The sequence below is a fragment of the Columba livia genome (genome assembly GCF_036013475.1).
Source record: "Columba livia isolate bColLiv1 breed racing homer chromosome W unlocalized genomic scaffold, bColLiv1.pat.W.v2 SUPER_W_unloc_4, whole genome shotgun sequence".
Lineage (NCBI taxonomy): Eukaryota > Metazoa > Chordata > Aves > Columbiformes > Columbidae > Columba > Columba livia.
In genome coordinates this window covers 218,960-233,950 of record NW_027042999.1, presented here as the reverse complement: position 1 = coordinate 233,950, position 14,991 = coordinate 218,960, and the positions used below count along the sequence as shown (strand labels likewise).

At 38.3% G+C, this 14,991-nt stretch overlaps 1 protein-coding gene across 1 annotated transcript; it reads left to right on the top strand.

Annotated features, from left to right (window-relative positions):
• Positions 1-670: 670 nt before the first annotated feature.
• Positions 671-9,797, top strand: LOC135577496 (T-cell receptor-associated transmembrane adapter 1-like). Its single transcript, XM_065047631.1, has 4 exons — positions 671-750; positions 1,827-1,888; positions 2,524-2,582; positions 9,519-9,797. The coding sequence occupies exons 1-4, from the start codon at positions 671-673 to the stop codon at positions 9,795-9,797; spliced, it is 480 nt and encodes a 159-aa protein (XP_064903703.1).
• The last annotated feature ends 5,194 nt before the right edge of the window (positions 9,798-14,991 follow it).

Sequence of the window (14,991 nt, the reverse complement as noted above, 5' to 3'; positions counted from 1 at the left end):
GATATTAAAAGAGCTGCTGGAGAGCTGTGGGATGAGGGAGTGCCTTTTTGGTTTGTCTTTTAGTGCTGCTAGGCAGAGATTTCTACGATGAAAAATCACAGTCATTTACAAAACTAATGCTGAGCAAGGTTTTGGTAAGGTTGGCTGATGTTGCATTGCTCATGTAATCGGAGCTTACTGTGCTAAATTCGGGAGTTCTGGAGCAGAAGATAGAAAGTCAAGCATTCCTGAGTTATTAATCAAGCTCTAGCAACAAATCTCTTTGGAGCCAATGCCTCTCTGCCTCAGTTTCTTTTTCTGCATGGTCACTCTTTCTGAGATATACGCAGCAGAACTAGCAAAATAAGTAAACAAACCCTTCGCCTTGTAATATAAACACATGATGCACCTCCCTAGGCAGAGAAAAAGATGAGGTAGAAGCAGAAGGAGAAGGAAATAAGAAATTAATCACAGGTGTTACAATACATTTTGGGGGACTTGTAAACTAATGTGGACTTTGCAGCCACAGGACAGGGTAGCACACCAACATTTCTTGTATTAGTCACAAGTATTTGAGAAAAGCAGGGGGACAAATGAAGTTTCTCAGAGCCAAGAGCATTCCATTTTACTGTCTACGGTGAAATCAAAAGCATGTCAGTTGGACAATTATCTGTAGTGTTCTAAAAATAGCATGTTTCATTTGCTCTTTCTTTTTTTTTTAACAAATTTTCCTGCTAAAAAGTATAAAGACTATGAAGACAACAGTCCAAGGTAAGATTGATAAAATATTTCTTTCTGGAAAGGTTGAAATAAGCAATAAATAATGAGAGACGGCTTTGGAGGGACAGCATAGGGAAAAATCCAGTATGTCATGAAGCCCGCCTGGAAACACAAGAGAGCACACTGGTTGTGGAAAAGAAAAATCCGAAGAAAACAGGAAAAAAATCATGTGGAAGTGATGTACTAAAAAATCATGTGGAAGTGATGTACTCCAGTCATTTCATCAAAAATGAAATAATTGCATGTTAATATGAGAATTTTGTATAATGAAGTGCAAGATATAGAGATAAAACAATATTTACTATCACTCAAACTCAGTAAGTCTATAATAATTTAAGATAAATATCATAAAACAATAAGTTACAATATATAAAAAAATGTATTTACATTTCATACCCTTATTTTATAAATGATGTTCAAAAGCAATGAAATGGAGTCTGTATACAGCTGCTGGATACCTGATGATCTGTTACAAGTCTGTTTCTCTTATCCCATAGTAAAAAAAAAATAGGCCAAACGTTAAGAAACAGAGATGGAAAGGGTCTCATGTCAAGCAAAATATAAAAGGCCCTTGAAACAGAAATACAAAAGCCTTCACCTGTTTCCCCAAACCAGTCCTCAATTACAAATTTTTCTGAAGTTGGGAAGTCTCTGTTTTTAAGAATATTGCCCCAAGAGACCCATTTAGTGCTTTAGTTTGTATTGCAAAGCAGGCTCAGAGGACATGAAGTGGGTTCGTTTCAGTGATCAATAATACCTCTAGAACTACATCAAACGGTAGCTTAGTGGTCTTGAGATTAGCTTTATACTTAAGTAAGTTCCAGGAAAGAAGAGTTCTATTCTTGGCTAGATAACAAATCTCTCTTCAGAACATGCACATAGCCATTTCTGTGCTGTGTCCCCACACTTGTTTCCCCCCCCACCCCGATATTTTTGGTCTTGTTTTTCAGATCACATACAATCTGCTTGCTACTGCCACATGCGTGTAAAATGTTTAAAGTCTAATAGTGAAGTCCTAAATCAAGCATATTCTGTGAATTAAAAGTATTTTTCCGTTGCCCTTCTAGCTATGATGGCTACTACACAGAAGATGACCCAGTTTATGGCAATCTCAATCAAGATATTTTAGGTAAGCTTCACTTTGAGAACACGTGTCTGTTCAGAGGCTGTGATAAATGTGTAGTTAAAAACTGACTGACCAACGCTTTCTGTGTTTCTCAACACAGAATTAATACCAGCTTGAGATAGAACTGCAAACCGTCATACTGCACTACTCTTTTTAAGACCAGGTCTCATACTGAATTGGATTTTTTGCAGTCCAAATGATCCTGTTCAGCCAAATATCTCAAAACCAAGAGCTGTTCTTCATGTAAAGCTGGACCAGTTGAAATAACAGTTTGATCCATGCAGTTACAGCAATCTAAGACACATATTACTCCCTGCCCAAAGTCAATGCTCCCACACAAGATGGTACCCCTAGCAGTCTAAAATGACGCCCACTTAGTGAATAATGAGAAACTTTCCATCCATATGAACAGAAAATGCTTTTCATTTTCACAGTATGCATGTCTGAATTTCTTAGCTATTCGCCCTTCTGTTAATAGAGAAAGAGATCTATGTGTGAATTCAAAAAAAACCAAACTTCTACCGAAGTAAACTGGGGGAAGATGGTTCTGTAACAGGGAGGAGCAGTTAATTTGATCTTTTAAGAATCAGTAGTGTGCCTTAATAACTAAAACATTTTTCTACTTTGATAAACTGTAGAGGAATGTTGTTACGAGCAGATGAAGTCCCAGCCTCAAAGGCCAGTTAACCAGCTACAGGTATCTCTAAGTTTAATTCTGGATTTCTGAATTAGGGTAATGTGGTCTGTCTCAGAATTTTTGTGTGTATCCCACGACAATATATAACAAAAATTTTCACACTGCTCATCATGAAAATTACCATGCATTAGTGTCGTAGTTCATCAAGAAATTTAAGCACGGACTTGACCCTTTGTTCCATCTGGGACATTAATGAGGGAGCAGGAGAATTATAGACAGCTCATTTCCATCCATATGGCATAATAAAGCTCGGTCACAGGCATGCAGATCAGGCTGAATTGAATTCTCTCTCAGGATACTTCCAGGTGGTGGAAAATTTATTTTTTTTTTCTTTTTAAATCTAGACATTTGCTTTATTAACTTCACAGAAACTAACTAACCTATGAAAATTCCAATATGAAAAATGTTTGATAATTTGGCTTGAAAAACACAGAGAAAAACAGGGGAAAGACACACGAGGCATACATTTTGCACTGCAAATGAGATCATATTTACAGACAAGAATCACCCATCTTCAGTTTTCTGCACAGACCAAGCCTATGAAAAATGTAACTGGATTATAATTTAAAAAACAAACAAACAAAACCAGTAAGAAGAAAAAGAGATCAAATAATGTCTTACATCCCAAAGAACTTGGACCAATTATATAAAGTACCCGCAGTCCCACAGTGAATCTTTCCAATAATAGCTGCCATAACCCTGTGGAGGGGTTTTGATAGATAAAGATTTGTTGCTGAATTAGTCTGGCTCAAAGGAATCTCAAGGCCGCTTCGAGAAGCTGAGAACAGAATCTGCTGTGAGAAAGAGGTGTGTTCCTCAATCAGCGGGGTCCCATCATCGGACGTATCATCAGTGAGACTCCAGCGCATGGACAGCCCATGATACTCATTTAGCGAATCCATGCTTGGAGCGTGGACGCGTGATTAGAATATAGTTGCATATATAAGGAGGCTTGTTTCTGTAATAAATGGCTTTGCGTGATTCACATTGAATCAGAATGCTGAGTCCTTTATCGTTCCAACAAATGGTGATCCCGACGTGATACTCTGGCGTACCACTACGATCGGGGAAAAGCCTGGAGCGGCCCAGCCGGGAGCGTCTTCAGCTGGACTGAAGACCGGACAGAGGCGTAAGGACGCCCCGGGAATAAAGTCGTCGACGCAGCAAAGGGAAAAGTTGATTGGCTGGGAACAGGAGGAGGGAAGAGTAAAGTTATGGGGCAGAACGTGTTCTCTGAAGCACAAGCTGCAGTTAAGTTCCTCCTGCATATTCTCTCTATGAGAGGACTTACATAGGAAAAATGTAACATATGTAGACTATTAATTTGGTGTAGAATTAACGGCTACCCGGGAGAAAATTAGAAGGCTTTTAAACGTTAACTTTGGGATGATAAAGGGAAGAAATTACGGAATAAGGTCAGCAATGGAGATGATAAAGAAACTAAATCATTAGCGATTACATGGAAGCTTATAATTTCCGCCTTAAAAGACTTTAAGGGGGCAGCCTGATAGCAAACCTAAAAATAACCGTAAAGTTTACCCGGATCGAGTCTTTTGACCCCCTCCCCACTCCATCCCCTGTTGTGCCGTCGGCACCCACGATGATACAGCAGTCTGGGGCGCAGGGAGGAAAATAACCGAGTGGATGGACTCCTATACCATTACCCGACTCTAGAGAGATCAAGAAGTCTAAAGGACTGGAATCAGACAATTTGTCAAAAGAACTGGTGAAAGATGAGAATGCTAAAGTCGTAAATATGTGTAATATCAGTCCTTTTACTGATTCATGTCCGCCTTTACCGCCTTCTACCCCTCTAACTCCTACGAGAGAGCAGAAGGAGTTGCCGGATATGAACTGGGCAAAAGAACTGTGTGAAAGATCAGATCAGCTATTAGCGAGTGAATCCAACAGTCAGCAATGCGGTCATGCTGATTGTGACGGGAAAGGGGATGCGCTTGGGGACTCAGCTTATACGAATAATTATGATGCTACAAAGTATTGCCGAGAATGTGCACTGTTCCGAACCCCCCTGTTACTAATGATTCTCCAGCACCGTTCAAGTCCGTGTTATCTGATGACTCGGAAGAGAATGAGGGTTTGAAGCATTTTTCTTGAAAAGTTAAGTATGTGTACGAGTTGCCCCGAGATCAGATAAGAACCATGAAAGACTCAAGCAAAATTAGACCTATGCAATGTAACAGCTATAGATCATTTAGGACAGAACGATCGGGATTCGGTGAAAGGGGCAGGTATCCCACAACTCCTAGAAGAGACACTAATGGACATATCACAACTACAGGCACGATAACTTTCTGAAATCCTGAGGCAGTCAACAGAGCTTGCATATCAAGCTGAGAGGTGCCTGAAACCAACAAAACAGCCAAATCATTTGCAACTATTAATCAGGGTCCCAATGAGAATTACATGCAATTTACTGACCACTTTCAAGAGGCCATCAATAAGCAGGTTGAAAACTTGAAAGCTAAGGAAGCATTGGTATTGAAATTAGCAGTAGAGAATGCTGATGTTTGCTATCAACATATTATTTACGAGTTTTACAGTACCTATTATGTGGTCCTGTGTATTGCCTCTCTGAAAATCAAGCAGCTTGTTAGGAATGTGAGTTAATTGTTATACTAGTTGTTTTTAAGTGCACTGTAAAACCTTCTCCCCGCTTTTCACACTCACACTGCAAGCAGCCCTGTGCATTCCTCCCCTTCCCCCCTCCCTCCCTCTTATCAAGGTTTTTACTTGCAAGATGGGGTCAGGAATTATCGTTTTCAGTTGTGTTCCTAAAAAATCGGTATTCGGAGGTGTTTTAAAACTTAGGAATTATGAGGAAGGAAGATCTTGTTAAATATTGAAATCAGTGTTGGCTGCTGTATAAGTTAAATGGTTGGGAAAAGTGTCTGGAGAATACAATCTTGAAGTGTAACACTCTGTTGCGATTAATGTTGTTTTTAAGGCCAGAAGAGCAGGACAAAATAAATCTCTGCAGTTTTACAGGCGGTGCGATTTGAACTTCAACAAGCTGAGAGAGAATTAACTGATAACACACAGGTCAGAAAACTTGTTAAAAGTCTGCAAGATGCTTTACTTATTAACCTGTTTTCTTTGTGGGTATCTGTTTAAGCATGTTGCAATTTTGGTAGGTCTTTCTATATGGTACGATAAGTTCACAGACTGTTAAATCATGAGAATCCGTTGACTCAAAATGTGCATTTTGTGATAAGTAATTTAGTTCTTTACTGCATGAATGTGATGGTAAAATTTTGCGTGTAGTAGCTGTTATTTTTCTCTCCAGCATGCTACCTTTATTCCAGCATTCAGACTTGCACAACTCTGTGACAGGCTGTGTCTCATCTGGGTGTGCTGGATTTGGCTTTTCAGTATGCACACCATGTAAAGAATCCTGGTTTTGGAATAACAGCTGTAGTGCACCAGCCTTGCCCAGTCCAGCTTGCTGCGGTGGCAGGGGAGTGGGTGCCAATGGGGCTCCAGCGCACACTGACCTGTTTTGTCAGGGAGACCCAGAGGTGCCTCCACCTGGCTGGGCAGTAAGCGGCCCAAAGGTGCAATGCAAAAATGGAGATATTGTCTTAAATTAGTGTAACTGTGATCCATCTGAATATTTGAACTTGGTGTTTGGTTTTCATATCTGAGCTCAGTATTTTAGTTTGCATATTTATATTTGGTACCAAAAGAATCTTGTTTGGGGAGATAATTACAAAATGGGAACCGGTTCCACTGCCAAAATTCCACCTTGCTCCCCCTTAGGATGCATCCTTACACATTAGAGTAATTGCTTATATTGTTATCTAGTAATTTTGAGACCAGAAAAGCATTTAAATTGTTAAGCTCTGCTTTGAAAAAAAGCAAAACAAAACAAAACAAAACAAACAAAAAAAACCACACCAAAACACCTAAATGCTATGATAGATGTGAATTTGGAAGAGGTCGTATTTAAAAGTTGCTAGAATATTAACTGATTTGGATCTAGGAGAATAGAATAAGGGATTGATGTTTATTATAATGTTTTTTGACATCTGCTGTAAATTGTAAAAGGTAAATGGAGCTAAGGAATGTAACTATTGCTGAGCTACTTGGAATTGCATATAAAGTGTATTATGGTTGGAATGAAATGGGAAAACAAAAGAGCAAAATATCCCAGGCCTGTGTGCAGCTCACTGTAACTGAGAAGTTTCCCAGAGCCTCCCACTTCGTACCAGCCATTATGCCAGCTGCATGACCTTGGGTATATCTAAACTGCAGCAAGAAGAGAAAAAAGGAAAAAAAAAAAAAAAATGGAAAAATCTGGCTGCCCACGTTTAAAGCGGTGAAAGGGGGGTTTTCTCTCCCCACCACTGCAGCGATGTAATACTGAATGGAGCAGTCTGAGGGTGAAGTTTAAAGGCATCCCTAGCAGACCCGTAGTTTTGAGACCAATAGAATGCCAAATTTGGAAAGTTTTAATACATGAATTCTTATAGTTGCCAGAAAGTCCTATATCTCTCTTAGGTTAAGATTTGTTAAGTAAATTGTAAGCTCAAATAATGTTTTCTGAGAATTCTGTTTAGTTGCATGGCCTACAAGATGCTGCTTGGATGGTGCAGATCTGCTTGCTGCAAGTGAGAAATCTCCAAGGAAATTTCAAATGCTGTATTTCCACTACTATTAACAGCCAATGTTTCGATAAAGCAAATACTGCACTGATAGATCTGAAACAGGACTTCGATCCGGTAAGGGAAAACAATATCCAATAAATATGACAGCCAAAATGGAGTTAGAAATGTTGAGGAATAAATTTTTGACAACCTTACAGGCTGACTGCATTCGATTGGACTTGCAGATTTGTGTATGAAAAACCTGTGGCTATTGTGGGACAGTATGATGAGATTGCTGGCAGACTGATATACCGACTGTTCAATTGTCACTCTGATCAAGAAAATGCAGGGAATGAATTTAAGTCTTAATAGGCCATGATCCTTTTGTCATATATGTACCATTTGTGAAATTTAATTCTGATTTATTTTTTTTTTAATTAGTAATCTATGTCTTTGTAAATTGCACTAGCTATTTTTTTTAACAGCACAGCTTTTGGCATGCCTAAATGTAAATTGCTGCAGAACCTGCAAGCCTTTAACATCAGGTCATAGGCCATACTTGTATTTGGTCTGATCCTACATACTTGCAAAGTTTTTGTTGATGGTTCTGGGAAGTCTCATAAAGCTGTAGTGGTTTGGTGTGAAGATAATGATTGGCATCATTCTGTAAAAATTATTGAAGTTTCAACCCTATCAGCAGAACTTGGCGCAGCTTTAAATTACTTAGAGCTTTTTAAGGAGGAACCTCTACATTTGATTTGTGATTCTGAGTACGTAGTCAAGATCCAACACACGTATCTGGTTCTGAACTTTTTTTGTTTGTTTGTTGTTTTTTTCTTTTTTAAAAAAAAAAAAAAAAAAAAAAAAAACAAAAAAAAAAAAAAAAAAAACAAAAAAAACAAAGGGGGGGAAGTAGGGGAAACACCACAAAACCAATTGTCAAAAGCATTGTAAGTGATGAAATACTTTGCAAGTATGACCCAAAGCCATGCTAAACCAGAAAGAACCTACGTTAGTTATGGTCAAATCACTAGTCAATGAAAAAGGCCGCATCAATTGATAACCTGGGGAAAAGGTTATGTTTGTGTCATTACAGGCCGAGGACTGAAGTGGATTCCACAAAGATTCAACGGATGGAGATGGACAGGAGGGAGAGAAGTTGTGAGGACTGTTTCAGATGTAAACCATGGATCCTAATTCAGTGTTATAGATGCTCACAGACATGGTGGTCTAGAAGCCTATTAGTAAGAAGGTGGTGTACCTTCTGTGGAGAATGGCAATTTGAAAAATCAGCAGGAGATCCAAAAGGGTGGTATTATGATTAGATAGTCAATGCATAGATAAGGTAAAATTATGAGATATCCCTACCATAGTAATCTAAATTTAGCAACTGATAAAGATTTAGAAGGGATATTAATCTTAAGCTATTGATCTTTTAAATAGGTTAAGATAACTTTTAAGATATTAATTCAATTATTAGTATATGCTGATGGTATTAAATATGTTACCCTATAAATTGCGCAGTTATAAATCTTTTAGGAATTTAAGAGAATATATTGTATTAACTTGTCTGGTTATTTTGAATCTATTAAAATAGTGTGTTAATAATGTTGTCATAGTAGAATTAAGGTTTTAAGAATAGGCAGGTAGTTGTTTGATCTTATTAAGTAAGGTTTAACTGCATTATATGTAATTATGTTGTTAATCACGTGTTCTATGTTGCAGTATATTTCAAAAACGATTCACCGTGCGGTTAAAGGGGCCTGACTAATTCAAGAACAGAAAGGGGGAAGTGCGGAGGGGTTTTGATAGATAAAGATTTGTCGCTGAATTAGTCTGGCCCTAAGGAATCTCAAGGCCGCTTCGAGAAGCTGAGAACAGAATCTGCTGTGAGAAAGAGGGGCCTTCCTCAATCAGCGGGGTCCCAACATGGCGTGAATCATTGGACGTATCATCAGTGAGACTCCAGCGCATGGACAGCCTGTGATACTCATTTAGCGAATCCATGCTTGGAGCGTGGACGCGTGATTAGAATATAGTTGCATATATAAGGAGGCTTGTTTCTGTAATAAATGTCTCTGCGTGATTCACATTGAATCGGAATGCTGAGTCCTTTATCGTTCCAACACTACCCCAAGAACACGAGTCATTTACTGTTAGGTTACGTTGGTCTGTTTTCTGTGCTGCCACAGCTGAATCATTTGTACTTTTAATGAGCTAATTTGGGTAAACTTCAGCCACTATTATGATTACGGTGTAGACATACTCAAAGTCTTAGACATAACTTTAGAGCAAGCATAACTACTGAATGTTAAAGTGCATGTTCATCTAGGTGGAGTCTGCCCATCAGATGTGTTATGCCTCACTTGATCACAGTGTCAAGGGAAAACGCAGAAAGCCGAGGAGAAAGAAAGGCCCTTCATTAGAGGAGGATGAAGAAGAAAGATCATCTAACCCCACCATGATGGCTTCCAAAGTTAGCATTTATCTCAACAGTGAGCAGCTGGCTGCTGAAAACACAACAAACGTAGAAGCCATTCATGATGATCCCATGAGATTAATGGGCTTGATTCATACTACAAAGGAGAGAACATTTGAAGTGGCTTCATAAACCAAATATGTAATCATAAAGTGATATCTGCTTCTTCGTTCTGGAAAAACAGTGAATGATTAGAGGCAATAACCTGACAAACTGACAAACTAAACCATGTTAGAAAATGGCTAAGTTAAGTGTTCTAAAGTGTCTTCCAAGCACATTTAGAGACTGAGCAAGAAATACGATCCAGACTGCCACTTTGAAGGACCTGCCCTTCTGAAGACATTTTGGAAAGGAGTTGTAGAAGCTGGTATCTCAGCATTCACATGGTATTGATTCCAGTAAAAATTAATCCTTAGTTTAAAACAACCATCAACTTTCAAACAGTCCCAAAAGACCCACCCAGCAGGACTCCTTGTCCACATTCCTATGTGCTCTCAGCTAGAGAGAAAACTTTTCATCCTATGTCATTTTAATGTCTCCGTAATGCTACTCTCTTAACCTAAATTATATAAGTATCTCTTAAACTTCCCCATGTAAGCTCGGAATGTATTCACCAATAGCTAAAAGGGAAAGATACAAGTGAGAATGTAATTATTTCCTTGCATATTACTTAAGAAATGGCATATTTTGAACCATTTTAGTTTACATCTGACAATTCAGTATAGCACTATAGCTGTACAACAGCAGTCACACAGAGCTCAAGAAAAGTTTTAGTTATGAACATTTCTTTTTCTGAAATAAGTCTTTCATAATCACCTTCTCCAGAAAGGCTATCAAGTTTGAGACAGGAAGACAATACTGGTTTCTTTCCACCACCATTCATTACAAATGCAGCATTTTGCCAAGTGGCTTAAGCATAAAACTTCTGAGGGCTGTGTAGCCATTAAACAAGAGCCTCACTCCTTGGAACCATATACAAGAACGACACACTACAGGCCCAAGGAAGCTTGTCAGCTGGCAGTCCATCTGAGTTATATCTAAAATAATAAATGCGTCTACAAGGAACAGAAAGAAGGACTAGAGTAGCTATTCAGTCAAGCCATCTTACTACCTTACGTTCACTGGCCAGCCATGCTGAAGTCTGGCTAGTTTTGTCCAGACACTTGCTTCCCAGTGTTTGAGTCTGCAGGTCTGATTAGCTTGGGCTTTCCCAAGCATCCGATCTGATTTTCATTCTAGAAGGACACATGTAAGCAACAGCCTCCACACCTTTAATATAGATGTAAAGCACCAAGAATTTCTTTTGGATTTTCTTTTTGAGGAAGAACTTACCTTTTGCGACAGTACTGTGCATTTCTGGGACTGCTGCAATTCTTCACTGCACTAGGCCAACCAGAGTTGGTACCTGCAATCCCAGATTCTGGTGGTAGAAAACAGTAGTATGAAAAGGATAAGAACAATGCTGAGTAGCATGGACACTACTGTATGTTGTTAAAATGTTAGCCTGTTAAGACATGGGTAATACTTCACTGGCATACTTCAATGAGCAAGTTTCCTTACAAAAATATTCTAATGCAAAAGGTGCTGGCAAAACTTAATTTCCAATACATTTTGCACACTGTACTTAAGTATAAGCTATAGTTCTGCAAAAATGCTTATGCCATTAGAAAAACGTAGAAGGAACTGCTGATACCAGAAAAAAAAAAAAACATAATACATAAAGTATTAGTTAAAATTTGAGGAAGGCAAAATAAACAGATGTCCACCTCAAATAAACAAATTATTTACAATTAACCAGCAATGAAAATGCAACAAGGCAAGAAACATGCAAAGAAGTACATTTCTTCTGCTATTTTCTTCTTGTATACCAGTTGACAATATTTCAAGGCATCTTCTTCAGTATTTTCCTTTACATGTTAGTTGTTATCTTGATGACAAGGTTCATAAAAATAAACCAAACTTAGTAGGAACAAAAGTTCATGTTATGTTACAGACATGCTTTAAACCAAAATTAGATTTTAAAAAGAAAATCAGAAGATTAGCATTTTTGAATCTTAAACTAAGCTAGTTTTGGTGGTGTATTTTGAAAATTCTAAAATTCTACTGTCCTGAATTAGCAAAAGCCTTTTTATCCAGGCTAACAATCTAATTCACCTAAGCAAGTGACAGTAGCATGCAACAACTCAATTGCAAGTTTTTGTAAAGATAAAGAATCCAAACAAAAGCATGTGGTTACTCAAGTGTAGGATTAATAAAGTATGCATTTCCTGCTGAACAGGTAGATATGTAAAGTAAAAGCAACAGCAAATTTTAAATAAAATAGGAAAAAGGAAGGGAGAAAACCAATGGGTATAAGCAACACTTTAGTAGGAAAAGTCCCAGTTAACCTAAAGAAAAGCTTCTTAAATTGCTGTTTACATGTGATTCAGAAAACCCTTTTCTGTATAGATTCCTTAAAGGAACACTTGAACATACCCAACTGTTACTGAGGAAGAAGAGCTGTCACCTAGACAGCGGTCTATTGAGATTTGTAGATCTACCCTTGAAGAAGTGCTTGTGATTGCTAAAGCAGTAATTCATAAAGTCTCTGACACTAACCTTGCAAGGAAGTACCAGGAACACCAAGAAAAGTTTTATCTGACGCAGCATGAAATCCAGAGCCCTGAGAATAAAGCATTAACAGATTACATCGATGGAAAAACTCATGTATTATGTCACAGCTTGCCTCAGAAGAAATGACTGGGAACCTGGAAATAAGGGCTGGATTTAATATTTAAATCAACAAGTCTAATGATTTCAGTGGAACCAGGTAAAGTTTAATTGGTTCGCCTCAATTCGTTCACCTACAAAGTGTTATCATTTCAGAAGGACACCACCTTAATTAACAGGCTCACTGTCTGAGATTATTTTAACCAGTGACACAGTCCATTAAAACACAATCTATTATTGAGCATTGTATAACCACTTTCAAGGTTATTAAATATAGTGGACTTCCTCACATGATCCAGGAGACCTGATACGACTTATATTTTAGCAAATTAAAATCCCCAAAACCCCAAAGATGTAAAACAACTCTACTGACCAAATAGCACAAGAAGTAAGCTGCCACTTGCTTAAAAAGCTTCCAGCTCCAATCTATTTTTAAGCCCTTTTCCAAATATCAAAGACTGCACAATATTATAGTTTTACAAGGTCCTTTAACTACCTCACTCTGGCAGTTGTGACTCTCAAAAATGCTGGGGTTACTGACAATGTATGGGTTCAAAAACCTCATGCCGTCGGTCTGAAGTTCAGCGTTTCTTCTGTGAGCAATCTGTTCACATTTTGTTGAAGATAGATAACGTTCCGGTATACCTCTCAGTCACTTTACTGGTGAACAAAGAGGATCGTTTTGGAAATTCCCCAGTCTTTTAACTCTGGGAGATGCAGATAAAGTTTGAACAGGCGAGTTAACCAGAGCATTTACAGTTTCTGACATCTGTACTCCTCCATACTTCTTTAAATTTGAAGCTCTCTGAAACCCAGGAAGTTTTGGAACACCCCCACTACACAATTGCTCATAAATCCTGTCAAATTCTCTGTCACACGGTGTATGGGACCTCACAGAATGACTTAAATTACTCTTCACTAATCTTCCTTTACCTTCAAGGTTCTGTGAATTTGCAAGAGATCTTGTCAATGTCAAAGGCTTTTGGATTTCTTGGGGACACAGCTTGTAGTAGAGCTTTTCAAATGCATCTTTGTATTTCTGGGGCATCTTTGAAGGACTCTGCTTTGTAGACAACAAGGAAAATAAGTGCTTGTGCTCGAAAGCAATTTGTCTTTCAGAGGTTATTTTTTCGGGATTTATGAGCAAAGTATTTGATGCTCTTGCAAGAGAACAGTTTGCAACAGGTGTAAAAGCATGACTATTGCCATAGGAACTGCAAGTAGATGAACACAACTCTGAGGTATCACCACAAGAAAAGTAATTTTTTTGAGTTTTACTCTCTTTTACCGGATGAAGTCCTGTTGACCCTGAACTGGCAGCAGACGTTATAAAACAGTATTCTGAAGGACACTGGTAAGCAAATTTTTCACTTTCTTTGCATTTTGGATTAAGTGAGACAGTAGTCTGTAACTCATCTTCAACTAGAAACGTCTCTCCCATTGTAGTTATAACATCAGGAAAAACAGTCCGTTTGGAGAATTTTGGGCCTTTTCTAGGTACTAAACTTGAGTCAGAGCAGTCCATTTTGATTTCATTTGTATCAATGTAAGAATAAGGTACCACACCAGACAAATTATTAATGGACCTCTTGTCATCACGAAGTTCTCTATTCTCATTTCCGAAAGTTTGATTCTGGATGTCTTCATGTCTACTGCTGCATATGCTAGGCTGTGCTCGCTTCAGTTTAGGAGGTCTGAACCCTCTTATTTTGACTAAGGTGACACTGAGCTTTGGTCTTCCAGAAGGGTGTCTTCTGTGCCTTAATTGTCCAAACATGTATTTTGACTCTTTTATCCGAGTCTGCTTTGTCATGAGCCTTGTAAGTAACTCTAACATCCCTGGATACAAGTCTGCAAGAGTTACATTGCTCCAGAAGCATTCCTCATCTGCAGACTGGTATTCTTCCAAGATACCATCACACCAAGTTTTATTCAGTTCTGGGGAAGTCTGATGCCTGGGTATGGTGATTGTCTTTGTTGATATGGGAACATCAGAAAATCCTAACTGTGGAGGTCTGGACGAAGAACATACATTTGACAATTCTACTTTCCTTCTGCAAACAGTAGCTTGGTTGCCTATTAAAAAAACCCAACCAAATTAATGACAAAACAAAACAAGAAGAAGAAAAAAAGCCCCAAATCTATTAGGGCACTTCCACTAATGTATATGACTTAGAAACAAGCCCTACTGTAATAGCATATTTCATTAAGCTTTTTTGCCAGGCTAAATGGATTATTAACATACAATCTATTAGGAAGAAAAAAATAAAAGGTTTTTCCTAACCATATTGATTTCATAGACTACAGAAGACAGAAAAGAGATGTGTTGGAGCCCCTCCCCCCATCTTAAAATAGCTTGATAGATAGATAGATAGACAGAGATCTAAAATGTTTTCATTGTAGAGGAAGACTGCTTTGCTCTTCGTGATTTCTGATCAGAAGGCACAGCCTTATCCAACAGGTTTTGTTACTCTATTTTTATATTACTTTAAAGCATTGTAGTTGGCTAGTACCAGCGCAGCTTTGCTTGCCATAAAGCATGATTAACATAATGCTTTTTGTAGTTGTTAGGCTTGAAGTATTTACACCAAAATTCTATTTTAGGTTTGCATCAAGT